Source organism: Ciconia boyciana, chromosome 5 (assembly GCF_034638445.1).
Source record: "Ciconia boyciana chromosome 5, ASM3463844v1, whole genome shotgun sequence".
Classification (NCBI taxonomy): Eukaryota; Metazoa; Chordata; class Aves; order Ciconiiformes; family Ciconiidae; genus Ciconia; species Ciconia boyciana.
Window position 1 is genome coordinate 48,046,332 of NC_132938.1, and position 20,806 is coordinate 48,067,137.

General features: G+C 39.7%; 1 protein-coding gene across 1 annotated transcript in view; it reads left to right on the top strand.

The window, feature by feature from the left end:
- Window positions 1-971: 971 nt before the first annotated feature.
- Window positions 972-20,806, top strand: part of PDGFC (platelet derived growth factor C) — a 136,863-nt gene continuing 117,028 nt past the window's right edge. Inside the window, exon 1 of the mRNA XM_072863059.1 lies at window positions 972-1,539. Coding sequence (XP_072719160.1) covers window positions 1,422-1,539 — 118 coding nt within the window. The 5' untranslated portion in view covers window positions 972-1,421. The remainder of the gene's footprint in view (window positions 1,540-20,806) is intronic.

Consider the following 20,806-nt stretch of genomic DNA (forward strand, 5'->3'; position numbering starts at 1 on the left):
AAGCAAACTAGAAATGCCAGCTCTAGCAGAGAAGCTTGAACACAGCATCATCTTAGCGGGTGCTGAATATCATCAGTCCTTTCAGTCCTCACCACCGTTAATGGGGGGATACTCCTCGCCATAAATTCAGTTCTGATTTCTGGAGAAACAGCAAAAAGAAACCCAACCCTGTCTGCTTTACAGCTACCACCTCACTGAGTACCGCACAGCATTTCAGCCAGAGAGACAGTTGTAAAAAGTTGAACCTGTGTTTCCATCTGTTTATGTAAATGCTAGAGCTCTGATTTCAAGGTAGCCAAACCAGCAAGTTCTATCAAAAGAATAATCTGCATCCAGAGCCTTTTTAAAACCTCCTCTCTGTGTTTTAGTTCCCAGTATCAAGGAGATGCGCTTCAGAAGAAATGTTTAACTAAGCATCAAATTTTCAAGCTCGAACCCAATCACCATTATAACAACCCAGTAAACAAATACCGGTAAGTCAGCACAACGTCTCACCCTAATTAACAAACCCAGAAATTGGCCCCGGACCACGGTGACCTCGGTCCCTCACTGGGGAGGAGCGGGAACCCCCTTCGTGAGGTAACCGGGGGCTGGGGCGGCGGTACGCGGGCCGCCTCTGTCCTCTCCGGGGGCAGAGGCGGCCCGCGTACCGCCGCCCCAGCACCTGTTGCGCCGCCATTTGGCCGTGAGAGAGGGGGCAGCGGCGGAGGCCGCCCCGCTCGCCTCCTTCTTCCCAACCGACAACTTCCCGGGGCGTAAACGGCCGCGCCAGGTGCCGCCCTCGCCGTGAGGGGACGGCGGGCGGGCGTGGGGGAGCTGAGAGACGCGGCCCGACTTGGCAGCGCGGCCGCTGAGTTGAGGGCGAGGACGGTATTTCTGTGGGAGCGCGGCCGACCGACCGGCCTGCCCGCCCGCCTCCCTCCCTCCTGCCCGCCCCGCCGGCCCGCCCCCCCTCCGCCCTCCCCCGCCCCGCCGCCGGTTGCCGGCTGACAGGTGCGCGCTCCTCCGCGGCAGCAGCGGCCCCGCTCGCCCCCGCCTCTCCCGGCCCCTCTGCCTGCCCCGCGCCCTCACCAGCCCCGGCTCCTCCGGCCCCCGCCCGGCACGGCCCCGGATTGTTTAGTCCTTGGGAAGCTGGTCTGGGTCCAGACTTTGCTTTGATCCTTTTTTTATTTTTTTTAAAGAAAGGGAAAAAAAAAAAGCCGAAGAAAAACAAAACCTGGAGACACAGAAAAGGGCTCTAGGAAAAAGTTTTGGATGGGATTATGTGGAAACTACCCTGCAATTCTCTGCTGCCAGAGCAGGCTCAGTGCTGCCTTCTCCCCAGCGGCGCAGCCCGCGCCGGGCGCTGCTGAGAGACGCCCGGGCCTCGGTGCCGCGCCGCCAGTGCCTGCTGTGCCGGAGCCCCTCGCCCCGCCGGCCCAATGCTCCTCCTCGGGCTGCTCCTGCTGACATCTGCCCTGGCCGGCCGGAGGCAGGGGGCCGCCGCCGAGTCCGACCTCAGCAGCAAGTTCGCCTTCTCCGGCGCCAAGGAGCAGAACGGTAAGGAGCGGCAGCTCCGCCGCCGCCGCGCAGCCCGGGGCAGGGGCAGGGCGGGGGCGGGCGCCCGGCCGGCGCGGAGCGGAGCGGAGCTCTCTCGCCCGCGGGGCTGCCCGGCGCCGCGGAGGGAGCGCGGCCGCGGGAAGGGGGGGAGCTCCGTGGCCGGGCCGGGATGAGCGGGGCTCGGCAGCTGGGTGTCTGCCCGCCGCGGTCAGGGGAGCGCTGTGGGTAAAAGGGCAGCGGTTTGGCGGCCGGGAGGGAGCCCAGCGCCGGCTCGGAGGCTCCCTCCTCTCCGCTCGGAGGTGCAAAATGTCCCCGTCCCGTCCCGCCCCCCCCGAAAAAAAAAAAAAGGCAGCGACCCGCGCACCTTTGTACCCTAAATGCTTAGCTCTCGGGGGGGTGGGTTTTTGTGTCTGTGCGTGAATGAGTGGTATTTTGTACGGGGTGGAAACGAGCTAATCCTGCATAGGAAATGAGAATTACTTTCAACTTTCAAGTGTACCTGAAATGTTTAGAAAACTCTCAAATGCAAGTTCCCTTGGGCTGGGGCTGCTCAGAGCTGGAGAAAGACTCCTTTCATATAGCAAGGGCAGCTTCGGGGTGTGTAATTTGCTTAGCCTCTGAACTCCATATGATTTACATTATTCAGATTTTTAAGCGCCTTTCCTCTTGATCTGCTATTATGAAGTCACTTTAAAGAATATTTTACAAACTGAAACGTTATATACTGCATGAAACCACACTTAGTGTAGAATAGCTGAAATTAAGGCTGTTAATGTACAGGGGGGTGAAAAATTTAGTACTTTGCATGTCAGCTAGAATGAGCTTTCTCCCTGGGCACAAACCAACACAAAAGGCCAGGCTGGGAGCTCTCAAAACTCTCTGAAGTGTAATGAAATAAAGCAGAAACGCAGATTTGAGGCTAATTCAATTCTCTCAACTTTGAACTTGGGACTCCCCAGATAAAAGTATTCTACGTCATATCTTTTAACAGAAAGCAAAGTTTCAGAGACCTCCACAAGTGCTGTGTGAATGGGTAGAATATGCAGTGCACTAGTGAATTTATCAAGGGGAGATTAATACTGCTGTGGCCTGCTAATGTGATGATATATGGCACCTGTGGACTGCCGGAGCTGCTGATCAAAGAGCAGCGCGGGGATCAATCTCTAATCAGAGCAACTGTGAAGGGCCAGAGGAAAGTGATCAAAAGACTCAGAGACCCGGTTATTCTGACAGGAAACCAATCAGACTTTGTGCACAGTACAGGAAATTATCTGCTCTGTGTGAGAAAAGAAATCACTCACTTTCTACCCCTTCCCAGCTTACCTGGCATTTAGAGGCTTTAGGGCACCAGTTTGTGACAAAATGGACGTGGCACTAATATACTAAAGTCTCGTGCTGTTATGCCTTCTGTTAAATTTGCATGGTGTGCATATGAAGCATATCAACACACAGAGAATTACCATTGCTTTGCTTTAACTTTGTCACGACTGGAAAGTAACCTGCTACGCTGTCAGTCTGCCCTAAGAGGTTTGTTACAGGATAACACAGCTGGGCCCTGAAGGGCCACCAGGGTCCAACAAAGGGAGCGCAACGATAAAGTGTAAAAGGTAGTTCATATGGCATAGAAGCAAAACTGATGTAAATAGGTATAAGTATACATGACAACACAAACTAGATTCTGTTCACATGTATCAGAAATGCAGCTGCCTTAGGTCAGGCTTCAACTGGTTTGCAATGCAATTTGGCATGCTCTAAGATACAGTCACTACATCTTAGAACAAATGTAAAGCCAGGATATTTTTTTTTTTTAAAGTGCCCTGAAACTATATTCTGTGGTATTTTATGCTTAAAACAGTCCAGGTTGTTCAGGTTGTTCTTGTACCTTATTTGAAGTTTGCTTTCTAGTTGTTCAATTGCAAAACTTACTTTAAAAATTAGCACAAGTTTAGGTACAGCTAAGTGCCAACCCCTGACTTTTCTTAACTGATTTTAATTATTTGGGGGATCAGTAACACTGGTCAAACCAGTTCTTGCTTGATTTAATTAGAGTGATTTTTACACTCTGCTGCAATCTAAAGATTGTATAGCTTTTAGCTAGAGGCAGGTTAAAATTCCCTGGAGTATGAGAATGAGATATTGCCGTTTGCATGCCAAATAATCTTTGGTCAGGAGAGAGGGAGATTTTTCACTCAGTCTACAAATAAAAACTCTGTCCTCTACTTGTAAAACTGCTAAATGGCCAAGAAGTTTTACAGTAGAATGGATTACAGTGTTAGCAGCACATGTGGGTGCTGTAGCTGTTGCTTCAAGGTGATACTGAAGATGTCTATGACCAGTTATTAAATCAGTGGGACTACTTGTGTTACAAAGGGTAAGCATGTGCTTAAGGATTTATTTATTCATAATTGGCTTTTATTTATTTATTTATTAGCTAAATGATTATTCACTTCAAAATTACAATTTGACTCAAGTTATTCACTAAATGCAGACATAAGGAGTCCTCTTGTTTCTGCTGCATAGTGAGTGTCATTTCAGGTGGCGATTTCCTAGTGTAAATATTTCTTTGTAATTGTAAATTAGCTATTCTTAGAACACAGTATTTTGCTGCTACCTCCTAAGAATTCAGGGTGATAGTTGTTGTGGGGCCAGTGTAGCTTCATTTGAAACTACTTAAAACTACCTCCTTGTTTCTTTGGCCCTCTGTTATAGTCAGATTTTCTTTAAGAACAGGTTTTATTTGTAAACTCTGCTTGACAGTAAGGGGTTTTATGTGGTTTCCTTGAAAAATTCATATTTATCTTTAATGTTTTTATTTGTAATTCAACTGAGTAAATATTCATCTGGAGCATCAAAGAAGTTTATGGAACGATTTTCTGGAAACTGAAGTAACAGTAAATGGTGCATGTAGTGATGGCTCCCATTTATCTGGATGGATTTCATTTCCACGATTCTTCGTCCTGTTAAAAACCAGATTATGCTTTGAAGGGTTTTTCATACTTAGGTGGCTTTATCAGTTCTCTTATGGCTATCTGATGTATTTACTACTATTTTTCCATATTGAAGTAGAGAGCCAAGAAAAATTGATCACTCAGTTTCTTTTGAGGAACAAAACTCAATCTCTTGCATATTGAATTTGATTACTTGGATGGTTTACTTATTTCTTCTTTCTATTATAGTTCTTGCTACTTTTCCATCTACTTTTGAATGCTATTTTTATGTAGTATCTTCATCCTGTTTCTGTAGTTTCAACAATGTCTGAGGGACCTATTGATGTATTGAGTAATGTGAATGACTTAATTCTAATGATTTAACTCCGATGGTCTGAGTGCACCTGCTTATGTGATATTATTAGTTTAATCTAGATTTGATTACAACATGAGATGGCAGGAGAATCTAAGTTCTGTTTTCTTGGCTGTCTTAGGACAAGATGTGATAAATGTTTGAAATAATTTTGCTAAGCTATCTGCTGTTATGATTTCTGTGAGAAATATAAGGATGTCTTTATAAAAAATAATGTAAAAATTAGTATCGGATGCCATAAGCAATGAAGTGTATAGCTTATGTGGCATGTACTTTTAAAATGTAGAAATAAATGCCTTCAGAAGACTAAGAAACTGAGGTCAGTTAGCAACTCACCAAGACCAACTAGTTAGAAAGATTAATTTTTCCTGCGGTCAGTTTCAAGTGTGAATGAACAGCAGTAAATAGAGTTGCTGAAGTAAATTTTATAAAACCAAATCATGTATTTGATTTCTGTCAATCCTGCAGCACAGGTAACGTACCGGTGATGATCTATCTTTTGATAGATCTTAATTTCTTTTAAGTTTTTTTTTTTTCTTCCCCTGCATGAATAGAAACTCTTAATAATAAGTTTCACTAATTGATCACTTCATAATGTATTTCTTAAATCTTCTGAAATGGGCAAGATTTATGTCACTTCAAAAAAAAAAAAAAGAAAACCAAAACCAAACAGGAGCCCTTGAGCTGGAGTTTGAGACTCGTGTATCTCAGGCCATCCTTGGGAAAAGTTGGTGGATGCATCTGGAACTCAGCGAGTAGCTGAAGTGCCAGAGGGAGCTTCTCTTGTCACCTTGGCATGTGCGTGGTCTCACATGCCTCCTCACAACCATCTAGAGAATTCCCTGGTTTGTATATCTCCAAAGGGAGCTTCCAGCTCATTCAGGGATGGGGACAGCATCATAACGTAGAGTTTCTCATTAAGTTCATTTAACTCAGGGTGAACACCTGAAAGAAGGTGTGGATGTCCAAGTGATGCAGTGCATCAAATCCTTGCAGAGGGGAATGCCAGTGCTTTTGCTTGAGTGCAGTCACTTGACTGCAAAATTATCTCTTATAAACCAACATACTTCAAAGCAGTGGGAATCGGCACCACCTCTGCTGACTTGTTGAATTGATGAGTGCCGGTACATTCTGTTGACTACTGCTGGGTAGCAGAAATTTTCTTCATTTTGAGATGATAAGGAATTACAAAATATGAGTAGGTGTTGTCTAAAGGGAAACTTGATAGTGATGCAATTTTTCCTAAGTTTAATCTATTTCTGTTTAGTCCAAGACTTGTTTTGAAATGTTTTAAAGCCCTTTTCCTGGAGAGTGAAGAATTGCACCACATCCTCTTATGACTTTATGCAAAAGATAGTGGCAAGTTAGGTAAGTTCTTCAACACCGCAATAAATTGCAGTGGAAGAAAGTTTTAAACACTGTTTTTTGCCTTTGTAGTTGACTTCTGGCGTATTGTCTGCTATTCAGCAGAGTGCTGCTTGGGACTTCTCCTTAGTCCTGCTGCTTCTCTCAGTTTCTTCTGTTAGGTAAAAGTAAGGGTTTTAAAAGCACAGACCATTTGGTATTCGTCCCAAATATGTAGGCATTCCAGCCTTCCCGTATCTTTGTTAAATATCTTGAATGGAATTTAAGGGAGAAACACGTAATATCTTATTTTTTGCAGCAACTAGTTCTTACTAGGTTTGCAGATCAAACTTTAAAGCTTTATGTCATGTTGTTTGGGGATTTTTAGTTTGTTTTTCAGTTAGATACAGAGTTTTATAATGGAGAAGAAACATAGGGCATACCCTGAGACACGGACAGCTATACTACCAAAGGGCTTATGTTGAACTTTGTCTTCACATATACATAATGTCTTTTATATCTTATAACTTTATCCAAACCTTTTGAATCTAATTATTACATAGTCAACATGTAATAGCAAAGCACTGGTTTGCATCCTACAGTAGTGGTTGTGCATTATAGCAGAGTGGTTTTGGGGGTTTTTGTTGCTGTTGGGTAGTTGCTACTTCTGTTTTTTGCCGTGTCTGGCAGTTCCTGATTACTAGAAAGAGGATGCACTGTGCAGGCCCACTTCCAATGCCAGGAAATGAGCCTTTTCAATTGCTTTATACGTAGCTCTTGGCTTTACCAGAGGCCCATGCCTTTGCTTTTTAGTCACAAAGTGCATGCCATGGAAAATACACTTTCCGGTGTGAAAGCATCTTAGGAATTGGCCTGTACGTAAGCAGTCTTTTAGCGGAAACTTGTGGGACTTAGAAAAAGTTACACAACAGAAAATGAGTAGAGCTAACATGTAAAATGCAGTTATTTTGGTAGCACTTAGGTATCTGTACGAGTGTTTAGTTGTTTTGAAGTTTCTGAGAAATTAGTTGTACGTTAAAACTTACTCAGCCCTGTCATTCCCTTTTGGGGAAAACTTTTGCAGCTTGTGTTTGAATGTGAAATGCTTTTATTCAGGTAGGTGAGTGAAAATTCATAACGTGCTATTGTGAAGCTAAAATATAAATTTGTGTTTTCTAGAGGCTTCATTAAATTGTAGGATGTTATTTTAAGGTGGCAATGCCAGGAAAATTTATTCATGGCTCCATCTGTAGACATCCTAGCCTTAGGGTTCATGTGTCTTCTGATCTTCTCTTCTTGACATCCTTCTGCTGAGATTTTACCAACATATCCCCAGTGTTACATTGGGTTATTTGTGCTTAATTTCATGATCCTACAGCATACTAAGCAGTTTTTCTTTTATGTGAAGATACCCCATCTTACAAAGCATGTGTACAATAGCACCTCTACACGTTTTCATAACCTAATCAGTTTCTACAGAAGTTGGTTGGCTGGATGAGACAGGGCAGGACTCTAGACCCTCATGGAGAAAGTCTTATACACAGAGTATAAGAATGATTAAAAAATTAATGTAAATGAAAAGCGAGACCCCAACTAATTCCTTGGTCCCGTGCAGGCCTTCTGCATTAGGGTTAACAAGGGTTGTCTGTCTTCTGAGTTCAATTAGTTCTATTTCAAATACTCCATCTTTGTTAAGCACGTCCACAGTTCTGGACTTTGACATTCACCTTGCATAGGCGTGATCATACATTTGCACGGGGCTCATAGGCTGCTTGGCTTCTTGTCGCTACAGATTCCTCTGAAGTCCTGCAAGTGTTTGCCACCTCTCAACCTGTGTCAGTGTGCTTTTACCTTTGCCGACTACACCATCAGGTGAGCTGGCTGCAACTCATGTTAGAAGAACTCATCAACTGTTAAGTCTCTTTGAGTCACTGGATTATTATTTCACTGTGTGGCTGTTCTCATTCAAGCTGGGCTAATTTGAGACTATACAGGTTAACTGCAGTGAAGACATTCAGAGTGCTAGTTGCTGCTTTTTTTTCTTACTGCCATTTTCATATGCAGGTGTTTGGGGCTGGGGAAAGAGAATATGAATTAACCTCCCATGTACTGCAGTCCAACACTATACAGGCAGAAACAGCATTTGCACATGAAATAAGAAAATGTTCAAAGGTTATTTACCATGTAGTGGCATCCTTTTATAGTAGTGAGAAAGGGAGAGTTGCAAGGGAGTAACCAGTAACACCTTTTTTCAGTGGCAACGTGCCTTTTTGTGAATTAATCCTCATAAATTATTCATTAATCTTGCACTTTATGGTAAATTCATTCAAAGTATCATTATAAACACAGATGTTTTAAGGAGATTCTTCTAGGGTGAATAGCACCTCTGTTCATCTACTCCCTGAAATCCCAAAACACTGACATTTCTCCTTGAGTTTGTTAGAACTGATTATTAACTGTATTAAAATAGTAGGCAGGCATGGCTCAGTTTGATCGCTGTTGTACTGATTTCTTTACATGAAGTGCAAGTTATGGACTGGTTCTGAATAAAGCCAGGTGAAGGACTAGGTGGTGGCAGGGAGGCAGATGCTTTCCTGTGGTCATGCACCTTGCCAGCACTGTGGTTGGAAGCAGAAATCTGTGTTCTGAATTTTTTAGTACTCTGTTTTCTAGGTGAACAGTGGTGTTAGTTGGGTAGCTATCCTTTTACGTTCCATATGATACTACAGTTCTACAAAAGGAAAGTGAGGGAGGTCTTCCAAGCTTTCAGCAGATGTCTGGCGTAGCCGGTGATAACTTTGAGTGCTGGATTTAAACTCCCTTATCACCCTTATGCAGCTTTTCTTGAAATGTTAAGTCTGTCTGTCTCAGAGAAAGCAGAGAATGTCTTGGGAAAAGGAAACAATGCTTCTTGTGTTTCCTGTACATTTAATTCCTTTTTGCATTGCTTCTGCTGTAATATTCTTATTATAAATTGGCAATAAATTATGTAGGAAGGTGGGGGATGCAGGAGGTTAGATGCTGCAGTTAATTAGGAAATTTTTCCTGTGATCTGATAAATGGGCTTCAAACTAGGTTCAGGCAGTAAAAGGTAAAGGAGTGGTACCCTTTTTGTAGTTTCTATATTCTACATACCATTACTCAGTTTGGCACATATCAGCAAAGTTGTAATTTTCTGTGAAGGAAAAGTCCAGGTGTAAAATAGCAGGGAGTGTCATATTGGAAGAGTAGTTTACACTGGAAAAATGGTTTTGGAGATGCTCTTAGCTCACCTTCCATGTCAATCCATAGCTGTTAATCTCTCTATGCCACTTTTTAGGCATCATTTGTTTGAAAGCACATGAAGTGGGAAAATGGCTTTGCTGGAAGAGGTACTGATTTGGGAAATAACGCATAGTATCGCTTGTTTTAATTGTTATCTTTAGCTATAGTATTTTCCACAAAATTCGGTTGTCCAGTCTTCTATTAAACTGTTATTTGGTGACTTTCATTGGATGAGCCATTGCATGATAGCAACTAGAATATCTAAGTTGTTTGATTTTTTATTTTTTTTTTTTTATTATTATTTCCCCCTCAGTGTACTTCGCTGTGTAACCATCTGACTGCCTTCACCCTTGTTCAAACCAATCAGAGGCACGAGTCCCAGGGGCTCCAGGTTCCTCTTCTGATTGACAGGAAACCAGCACTCATTTTATACAATAGTTAAACATTAAAAAAGACATATGGCACAGGAAATTCTTTTGCTGTGTGTGAAGGTATGGCATTTCCAAACTGAAAGTGTTGTTCTGACTATTTCACCGGTAGTGGTGAGTTATATGAGGCCACTTCCATCTGCAGAGAGTCTGTTTCACTTGCTTGTGGTTCTGGGGCTCATTCAAATGCTCTAAAACAAAATAAAAGGAATGGATGTAATAACTTCTTTATGGAAAAGTCATAAAAAGCTACAGGGCCGTGTAAACAAATTGGGTCATTTACAAGATGTTTAAGTGATGGATATTCAGTCCAAATTCAAAGGTGTGGATTAGGTTTTACAGTCATCTTGACTGAATTTTGCCCTCAACAAGACTTTCTTTTTCTGCCAGGAATGTCTTTGACACTACAGATGACAAATTCTCAAAAACGGTGTTTTCAAGCGTTGCAATGCATTCAGAGTAAAGCTGAGAAACAGGAGAACAATTCAGTATAATTTGATCTTTCTCTAGGTGAATGAGGGGCCGTTCTTGATCCGCATGGTTACACTGTAAAGCCGTAGTGGAACTTTGTAGCATTCCCGGGGAAAATAAACTAAAAGAGTTTTCCTTCTGGATTCAAACATGCCTGAACTAATTACAAAGCAACTGTTTTGGCTCTCTGCTCTGTTCATATAAATAGGTTTGAACAGAACAGCAGCAACTGTGATCCAAGTTAAACTGCGCTAGTCACAGAAACTTCTGTCGGACCAAATTGAAGCATTGAACATTATATCTATGGTGTGTCAACTCACAAGACCCTTGCGACTCATTTCGTCATTTGTCAGAGCCTACTGAAAAAGTGGAATGGAAAAGAGGATAACTAAAACATGTTAAAATACGTTCTGCAGGGTTATTTATATGCTTCAGTGTAAGTGTAACCTTATGTATGGACAGTTTGCTCAAGTTTGGGGAAGGGGCATTGGTGGTAGCTACTATGGGGTGCTTTCCTTCTCATGAGATGTGGTTGCTCAGCTCTGCTATTACCAATGCAACTTCAGCTACCTTTCATAACTCTTAATGCACTAAAATCTGCAGATCGTTTCAGAATGAAAATAACTTTACTCAGCGCAAGTTTGGAGTTAGTTGTAATTAACTGTACATGGATGAAGCTACCTATTTGTATATACAGGATTAAATAATGAGCTGTTGACTCATCTTTTAGATGCTTGATACTGTGCCTGTGAAAATAATAGTTGTTACTTGAAAGTATATATGTGTGATTATACATTATTTGAAGAGGTCCTTCAGAAAGTGATTCAAATGAATGTTGCATTGTACAGTGTTGATTGTAAGAGGTTTGTATTTATATTATTGTCAATTTATATTTTAAAAATACAGTTTTGGGAGGTGGTCTATCTTAATATGTCAAGGCTTCAGTGTCTTACTACTTAGTGTGTCTGTTGTTACACAGGGAGACCCATACCTGCAAACATTTCTGTTGCTTGTGTAACTATAGTGGACCTGAAAGTGAAGTAAAGCCTCATAATTGAGAGTTAACAAGTAATGGCTCCAAAACAAACATGATTTCTAGACAAGGAGATGAAACTGTTGTATATGACCTTACCTAAATGCTACTTGTAAAAATGTGGCTAAGGATTCTTGTTGGGCCTGCTTTCTTTTCTTTGTGTCATTCAAAAATACCCAGCCCTTGGGAGCGCTGCATACCTATAGTCAAATTAGAGTCTAAAACTTGAAATACTCTAAAAATTTCTGCTAAGCACTCACTGTATTTCTCATAGTACTTGCTGGTATAGGAATTCACAAAGTACTTGCCTCTAGTGATAAAGCAGTCTTGTAGTTATTTCTTCTGAAGTGGAGATTGAATTTGTGATGAGCAGTATCATTACCGCTAAGGGTCTTTGCCAGTAGAGTCTTTCAGCGATCTTTACCTATTCTCATAAGATCCTATATAAAGATTGGCATAAGATGCTGAGATCAGCCATCTTTTTGGTTTCTTCATTAGGGATCTTTATTTTATATCTGTTCTCAGTACCTGCAAGTAGTAGTATGTGTGTGGGGAAGCGGGTGTCCTAGGCTGAGTCCAAACAGGGCTGGCAGAGAGTTTTTGAGCTCATTAACTTTCATCTCAAGAGAGATTGTCTGAGATTGAGATTGTCTTCGATCTTACTTAACACCTCAAGAGTGCCACACCTTGGTAAAGTTATTGTACCAGTAAAGAGAGCTCTGTTACTGAAATATCTACCTGATTTGCAAAATTATCTTACTGCTTGTGGGGGAAAAGATGGTTTTGTATAGTTGTCAAGTAGAAATATAAACATGTTTCTAAACCACGTGCTTGCCTTATCAGCGAGAATCTTACAAAACTCTGATTGGCCTCATTAATCATGATGCATGTGAAGGTATTATGTGGTGATAATGCCTAATAAAACAGTTGTGATATGTTTCTCTATTGTTACTGTTTTTTAATGTAATTACATTACCAAAATTTGGACCTGATTAGTTCTTTGCGTTAGGGAAAGAAACTGATGATGCGCCTGTAGTATCTCTAACACGGTCTGTTAGTTTTACGGAATCTGTAGCTTCTCTTTGAGATTAAGTTTGGGAATCTACAATGTTATCATTAAGAATACTGTTTCAGGGTTGGATCAATGCCCTTGCATAAAGCTAATTTCTCTTGCTCGTTATTGAAAAAAACCCAAATCTTGTTAATGGTTCTGATTCATCTGAAACAACTTAAAATTTTTCTCCATAGAAAGGAGGCTTAGTTTTCTTATGGACAACTTTAACAGGACAACATTTATTTCTAGCAGCAGTTGCTTAATAGGTGGTCTTTAATTACTCAAATTTATAGTTACATGCACTCGTATGTGGTTTATTCTGACATTTTTATGTATGTGGATGCTTAATGTATGTTTGTTCTAATTTTGTTTATTGAGGTATATTCTTGGGCTAGATTGACTTGTTCAGATTTTTTCACTTTCAGGAAGTACTTGGTAATCTTATGTTCAGTATTTGCATTTCGGATGAGAATGTTCTCTGAATGTTCTCTGTTTTTTAAAAAGCGAGAATCTCTTGTTTTGAGTTGGCTTGGGCAAGAGTGGTGAATAATGGAGCTAAAACTATTGAGACTGTATTAAAAGTGTGTTAGCAGTATGTTAAACAGGTCCCCAAACATTCAATAAATGAAATAGTGTATAGTTTAAATAGTAATCTTGTATGTATATATCAAGATCAACTAATGCTAGGTAACATGGCAAATAATATTTACATTTCACTTTCATTTTCTCGCGTTTGGGAAGAAAGGAGTCTTCCCTGCTCTTCTACGTGTCAGCCGTTCTTACATTCATTTAATTCCAGGCAACAGGGGCTGTTGAACATGTGGATCATAGCCCAACACGCAGCTTGGATGTGGCCGATATGCTCCGCAGAGGGATAATGTCTCATCTGTGTGGCTGCAGCTGGTTCACGCCATCTGTTTTTGGAATGTGCATGTGCACCCAGATGTTGCTACTGAATACAAAATAGAGTAGCTATTGATTTCTGAGTCCTGTCACCCCAGCCTGTCTTTAGGATCTTAGAAGACAACTCAGGAATATGTTTGTTTTTTTATTTTTAAGTGGATGGTTTAATAAATGAATTGCAGCACCCTTCTCTTTTATTTTTATATATATATATATATATTTATATATATTTTAATGCCTCTACTGCATTCCCTTGGCTTGCTTAAGACTTCAGGGACAGCTACAATAGAATGATGTTAGTTTTTAGTCACAAGTAGATGTTTTTTCCGTTATATTCACTCCTTTCTGTCATCATTTTGCAGGATATTCATTGCTTTGAAGCTTGAAGTCTACCCTAAAAGATATTTTGTAAAGTACTTAATATTTATGCTAATAGATTGCATTTAGTTAACTCCTGCCTCTGCATTAGTCAAATCCTTAATATAAAGACAGTTCTAAACTTGCTGCTTACTATAATGCATGCTATTCTATATACTAGCAATTAATTGTATTTACTGTTCCCTTACGTATGAATACTGCCTTATAAATATTGTGTTACTAGCTGACTAGCTCTAATCCCTAAACTTCCTCACTGACAGTACTTTGGATAGGTGTAAAAGATGAAAAGATATATCAAGGAGTTGTTCACGAAGGTACCCAAAAAGTTTTCTCTGTGTATGAGGAATTCCACTGAAGTTGAGAATTGATTAGATCTAGTTACTAGGAAAATAAATGATGCACATTTGCAAGATCAGGCCATTGCCATTAATTCAAAGCTTGAAAAAAGGAAACATCTAGCAAGATGACTTCTTTTTCAGACTTTTGATTATGTCTATAAAATGTGAAATTCAATTCAGCAATTGTATTCATGTTTGCTATGGTTGTTGTGTCTGTCTAGCTATAAAAATCGTTTACTGCATGTGAATTGCTTTCTTATCTGAAAAAAACAAAATTAATAATTGTTGAAGTGTAATAAAGTTTATTTATGGAAAGTAGTATTTGAAAGATAAAAGCTAATCATACTTTCATATTTCGAGTGTTATTTTCTTTTATAGTTCTCTTTCATTCAGTGCCTTTCCTAACCTAAGGAATCCAAGCTGTATGTAGAACAATAGGACTTCTACCCCATTTATAGTAAAATGTTGATGGACAGGTATGGAAATCTGTGCTGTTGATAATAATTTAAAAATAATTTGATAAGAACTGTAACCAAAAAAATGCTTCTGCCTTTATGCTAGGGGAGAAATGGTCTTTCTCCACAGTTTGCAGAATAGTTGAACAACATTGGATGTATTATAACATAGACAAGTGGTATACGTTGAGAGGTAAAGACAGAAATGTGAAAAGGAAATCAGTGTTGAAAACCATCTATAGGAAAAACAAGATGTTAGCAGTGAACCATACTGCATAGAAACTGTCTTTCTGTGTATCTTTTTCCTTTCCGTGGTAGAAGGATGAATAAAAGGGCTCCAGCACAGTAACTCTTCTTTGATGATTACCAAATGTGGTTAAATTTTTTTCATACAGTTGTGCATGAGTATCTTATTTTATAAGTCTGCTAGATAGATATCGTCTGATTTTTACATCATGTTAAAGGTATTGAAAAGGGGAGTTTGGAAGATTTTTCACTATAACAATCAGGACATGAAGCTCTAAACAGCAAAGACTGCAATCTAGTTTTTGTAAACTGCAATATACAGGCTTGGTTTGTCCTTCTACAGCATGGCTAACTGAGAGCTCTTTTTGAGGTGCTGTTCCTCAAAATATAGGATGTGTGTGGTGGTGGTGGTTGTTGTTCGAACCAGTAGGTCTTTATTGTCATTCAGCTAAACTTCTGGTATAGGCAAGCTTATAATGCTTTATTAACTATGTCGTGAGGCTGGCTTGTTATAAAGCAATATTGGTAAGTCATTGGCTTTGTATTTATGTTATTAGCCCATAGTGATCAATGTGAGTGGAGATTTACTTTTTCAGAGAAGGACATGAATACTGTGCCATTTTCTCTCTCACTTCATGTTAATTGGAGTTCATATCCAGTGAGTGAAGAGAGAAACCTATACTTTCAGCTGTGGTACTTTTTCATGCTAAAACATTCTTCAGTGTCATGTAAGTATTTATATGTCTGATGAAGTACAGATAAAAGTAGCAGATTCTTAGGCTTCTTATAAGTAGTGGATTCTCAACAGAAGCAATCTCTGTTTTTCTCTGTTTTCTCCTTGTGCACCAAAATCAAAATGTCAGGCACGGCCTTTCTAATTGCTTGTCTTTTGTGTGCTGGGAAGTGTGGTTTTAAGGGACAGCTTTGTACCAGTAATTATCATTACTTTAAACGAGATCAAATGATAATACTTTAAAAAAATCAAGATAACAGTATTTAAAAAAATGAAACTTAATGGCAGTGGAAAAATCATATGCGTGTCTCTGAAAATTCTCAATATACTTTATTTTTCTGGCACATGCTTATGTTGCCACTAGGAACCTGATCCTTACAGCAAGAAGAGAGAATGTAACAAACTGTGCAATGGCACCTTGTTGCCAAGATAGATTCAGTGCAACCGTATTTTGTTTTTGTTATTCCTGGCACTTTTGGAAAGAATGATTTCATAATGCCTGAAATGCTTCTGAGGAGAAATGAGATTTCTACTGAGACCTCTTTCTTTCTTTCTTTCCCTTAACTTTTAATTATTCGTATGGGTTGAGGAGCTCTGCTTAGAGCTTGTGTTATACATCATACTGGTAAGCAGTAAATTTTTTTTCTGTGTGTACTTAAAAAACCAAATAGGAGGAACATAATGTTATGCTCTCTTTCAAGAGTTGTGTTTACAGTTAAGAGTGCCTATGTTTATAAACCATGGGGAGGCAGTCTTAATGGAAATAAATAATTGCTATTTGCAGGGTGCAGAGAAGCTCATGAGAAGATAAGCCAAACTAATTACTGAAAATTTTAACAGTAGTTCTTTTGTCAAAGTGAGTATTGAGTGTCTGTTGCATTGGTATCCTGATAGACACAGTACACTAGAGTTTCTAGATACATAGACAGCCAGTTGGTCTAACTCCCTGTATTATATCTTAAATGTGGCTTTTTTTGAAAGTAACAAGAGTATCTAATAGAAAGTTCTCATTCTTTTTTTCTTTTTTCTTTTTTTCTTTTTTTTTAAATCATGATCTCTCAAAAGAAGGGCCAATTTGAGTCTGACTTCATTTGTGATTGAAAGCTGTCTCCTGGTTGTGATGTACCAAATGGCTATAAAAGTCAGTGGGTGGTTTGGTTAAAGAGGGAGTAGTGGAAAACAAGTGCATTCCTGTGGTAAGATGATGGGAGAAGGAAAATGAAGTCAAAGAAATGCAAGGGCAACCATTTTGAGGCTGTTGGAAAAACAGTGGCTTTATCCTTAATGAATTCTGTGTTTTTGGGTGGGTTTTTGTGTGTGTGTGTGGGGTTTGGCTTTTTTTTTTTTAAATAAACTGAGCCCTAAGGGGAAAGGGTGTGATCCAGACAGTGGTTGCAGTATTGATTTTTGAGTAGAAAGGTCAGCAGCTTGCACCTGCCAAAAAGATTTTGGTCGGAAATGGTTAGATGTGAATTTACGTATGGATGGAGGAAGAGGAGCTTTGGTAATTTCTCTGTCCGTGAAGAGCCCTGAAGCCCCTGGCATCATCTTTTGCAGAAATAAAAGTTGTAATGGTCAACATGGGGCTTTCAGTGCTCAACTATCATCTGCTTTCTGTCACGGTTAGAGAAAGGCTGGAAGGAAGGATCTTGCATGTAGCTGGAGTGGCCTGTGATTTGGCTCCTGAAAACTGAACAAAAAAAAACCCCAACCAAAACTAAATCAGTCCTTCTCTTCAAGATCACTTGATTACAAAGAACACACCATAAACATCATGGGATCATTTGCTCAAAGGATCAAGCTGTTTATGTTACTGCTAGTTTTTGCAGCAAAAAGTAGAGAAACTCCATAGGAAATCTTGTTAAAAAAGAATTACAATGATCAGATCAAAACCAGGACATGATCTTAAAAAAAAAAAACAAAACCCCAAACAAAAAACCAACCAAACAAAAAACCAACCAAACAAACCCCCCAAAACCCCAAACAAAACCAAAAGGCATCTGATCAAATGTTTGCCATATTTGGCAAATAATTTTTCTCTGGATCTTTTCTGTGAAAGATATTGATAGTTTTCACCTAGGTAATGTAAATAGGTGCTTTCCCTGCAGTGTAGGAAGAGTTGCTGCTAATATGCTGTCTTCTGCAGTTCTGTAAATACTGTCTTGAAATGGAAGTGACAGAAGCAAGGCAAAAATAATAATATTATACAAAATTTAAGAATGTCTTTAAGCAAACGAGATCCAATTCAGATAATCTGCTTTTATTCTCTGACAATTATGTGTGCATGTTTTGCTTTTAAGATGGGTGCCCTGGTCTTAAAATTCTTGCTGCTCTGGAATTTCCTTCCCTTCCAGAACTGAAGTATTCTGTATTTAATTCAGCTTTCCTGAATTTTCTTCGTTTTGTAAAAAAAGTATGCGGTTCATTGGATCTGGGTACACTTTTTTCTTACTGCTTCAAATGTCTATGTACAAATACCGGTTCAAATAAGAAATACTACATTCAAAGAGATTGTGTCCAGAAAATAACTCTCTAAATAGCTTCAGATACCTCATCATCTTTCTTACTGTGAAAAAATATTTCTATGTTGTTAATTTCTCAGGCTTGGTATGATTCTGTTTTCTTTTCATAGCTTTTTCATATACACATGAATTACTTAGACCTCACTTCAAAGTTTTAACATCTTAATCTAACTGCAGAGGGTTACCTAATGATGATAATGCCACTTCCAACAATTGTTTTATAACTCTTCAAGCTGTAGCTATATATTAGGCTTTAGACAGTGTTAACAACTTTCTTGAAGTACCTGCAGAAATCTTCCAGGATCATGAAGCTAGAAGACTTTTTATTGCTTCCTTGATGCAAAAATATTGCCAGGGACTTCACTTAATGACAGTCTTTCAGTGCAACACTTCAGTAATATTACTACCTGAATAATGCAATGATAAAGCATGAGCAATTGAAAGCACAAGGTCTAGCTATTTATCCTGTTCTGTTCTTGTAATTTGCTTGAAATTAAGTTTAGCCACTCCCTGAGTAGGCTTCCAAAGAAATACAAAATGTTAGATGAAGGGGGTTTGGAGACAGTGTGGTAGTCTTTCATCTGTATTGGTACTGAATGTGGCATGATGGTGCTCCTGTAATGGTTTGTGGGGGTTTTGCTGTTTTGTTCTGTTTTTTCTTCCTCTCCCCCTACTCGTGCTGGAGGGTTGAGATGGTAACTGAGATCACCTACCACTTGCTGCAGGAATAACACACTGCTTTGACCAAACTCAAATTGGAGAATTGCTCTTGGTTCCCATAAATTCCTTCCTCAACACTTAATTTTCTTGCTCTACAATAATGCTTTCTGTTTAGAGCAGCCACTAATTATCTACTTTGAGTCGTTTATCCCCCATTTGGTTCTGTAAGAATGTAATTCCCATTCTGTTGCCCAGTCTTACGCCACTCTGGATATATTTTAGTATTGTTTGGGATCTTTACGTGAAAGATGTGACTATATGTCCATTTATTATGTTTCATTTTTAACTTATGGAAACCATAGGAAGAGAAGCTGTAGCAGTTGTGGCACTGGGGTTTGAAAGCACAGCTGAAATCTTTACGGAAGAGAAGAGAAACAGAACAGAGTTATGGGCAGAACAATTACAAAGCTCAGTCAGACATGTCTCCTGTTTACCAAGAAAATTTCAGTTAAGAATTACCTTCTGAATCTGGAAATATTTAAAGATGTAAAACTTAGGGTTAATTAGTTTATTAAATATTAGGCTGAGGAGAATTCAAGAAAATTATTCTTGATTATACTCAAAAAGAAGTGCTTTGTATTTGAGATGAAACAATTTTATTAAAGGTAGGCAAGGAGAGGTAATTAAAGATATGGAATAATATGTGCATTTTGAATATCATCAATGGTAATGAGGCCAAAAGGAAGAGATAAGGTTAAGTATAATGCTGTGATCTACAATACTGTAGATTAAAAGAAAGCACTAGTAATGTAGCGTGTGTGCCAAGGCAACTCCCTGAGAAATATCTAGAAGGTAATAGCAGCCATTCCAGGCCAAATGAAAGGTCTAGTTAGCTCAACATGTTGTGTCTGACAGTACCTGTTAAGGAACGTAATGGTGATTTCCTGATCTATTCTCCTGCCTTCCAGCATTTTAGTAGTCAGAAATTTTTTTAAGGTGCAGGCAGAATTTTGGGGTTTGGTAGCCCAATAGCTTTTTGAAACCTTGTCAACTTCTGCTCTCTACAGTTTCTAGTGGTGAGAAGGTTTAACCACGTAACAGATTAAATATCTTCTTTTGGTTGCTTCACATGCGCTATGGGATCATTTTATTCAACATCATCTAGTTCTTTGGTTTTGCCTGTGATTTTTTTTTTTAGATTTGACCTGCTGTTGTGGAGCCTCACCTGAGAGCTGCTCCAGGCTTTGGATCTGCCATGTTGTTCTCCTATATAGTGTTTGTGTGTATGTCTATGGTAAATATGCATGTATGTACATGTGTGGGTACAGGAGATATGAATAAAAATGCATATAAAGTATGTATCTGCTGGTATGCCAAGTATCAAAAAGTACTGGCAAGCAGTATTCAAGATAGGAGTACATCATGGATTTATACAATGATAGTGTTTTCTCTGGTTCTCTGTGCTCTTGCTGCAGGTTCTTAATATGCCGGTTTTCCTCTTAGCAGTGTAATCCTGTCCCAGTAGGACAGACAGCAGCTCTGCACATGGGAAAGACACTGAGAAATTGCTTTGTGTTGTGCTCGGATCTGGGAGTGATGGGAACCGCAGTGAGATGAAGCCATAAATTTCACAGGAGCAAGCTGTTTCCATGTTCCACTTCAAGTATATAATTGTTAATATGGGTAAAAGGTGTTGTCATTCAGGTGGTGACTGTAAAAATTGGAAGTAAACTTTCTTAAGTGTTCTTTCCTGAGCATTAGGTTGTGGTGTCAAGTGGTGTTCTGTTTGTTTTGGCCTTGGTTTTCTTCCCATAGACTTTTTTGGTTTGTTAAACCTTCAGGACCAGAATCTACTCCTCCATTAGGCCTCTGCCTAGGAGGAGCAGAGGCTATTTCTTCTACATTACCAGCCTGCAAAAGGAACAGGTCTAGTTACTGAGTTTATATGAAGAGCCCTTTTCAGTACTGTCATTGGCAAATCGCAGCTTTCTGAAGGCAGTATGGAGGCTGTGAAAACTGTGATGCATTTGCCATTCATGTGAGGGAAGGATGTGTACGTGTAGGAAAGTTTGTTTTGCATTAGATCTAGAGATGTTTGAGCATCATAGTGACAGTAAATTGTCCTTGCCAATTATTGC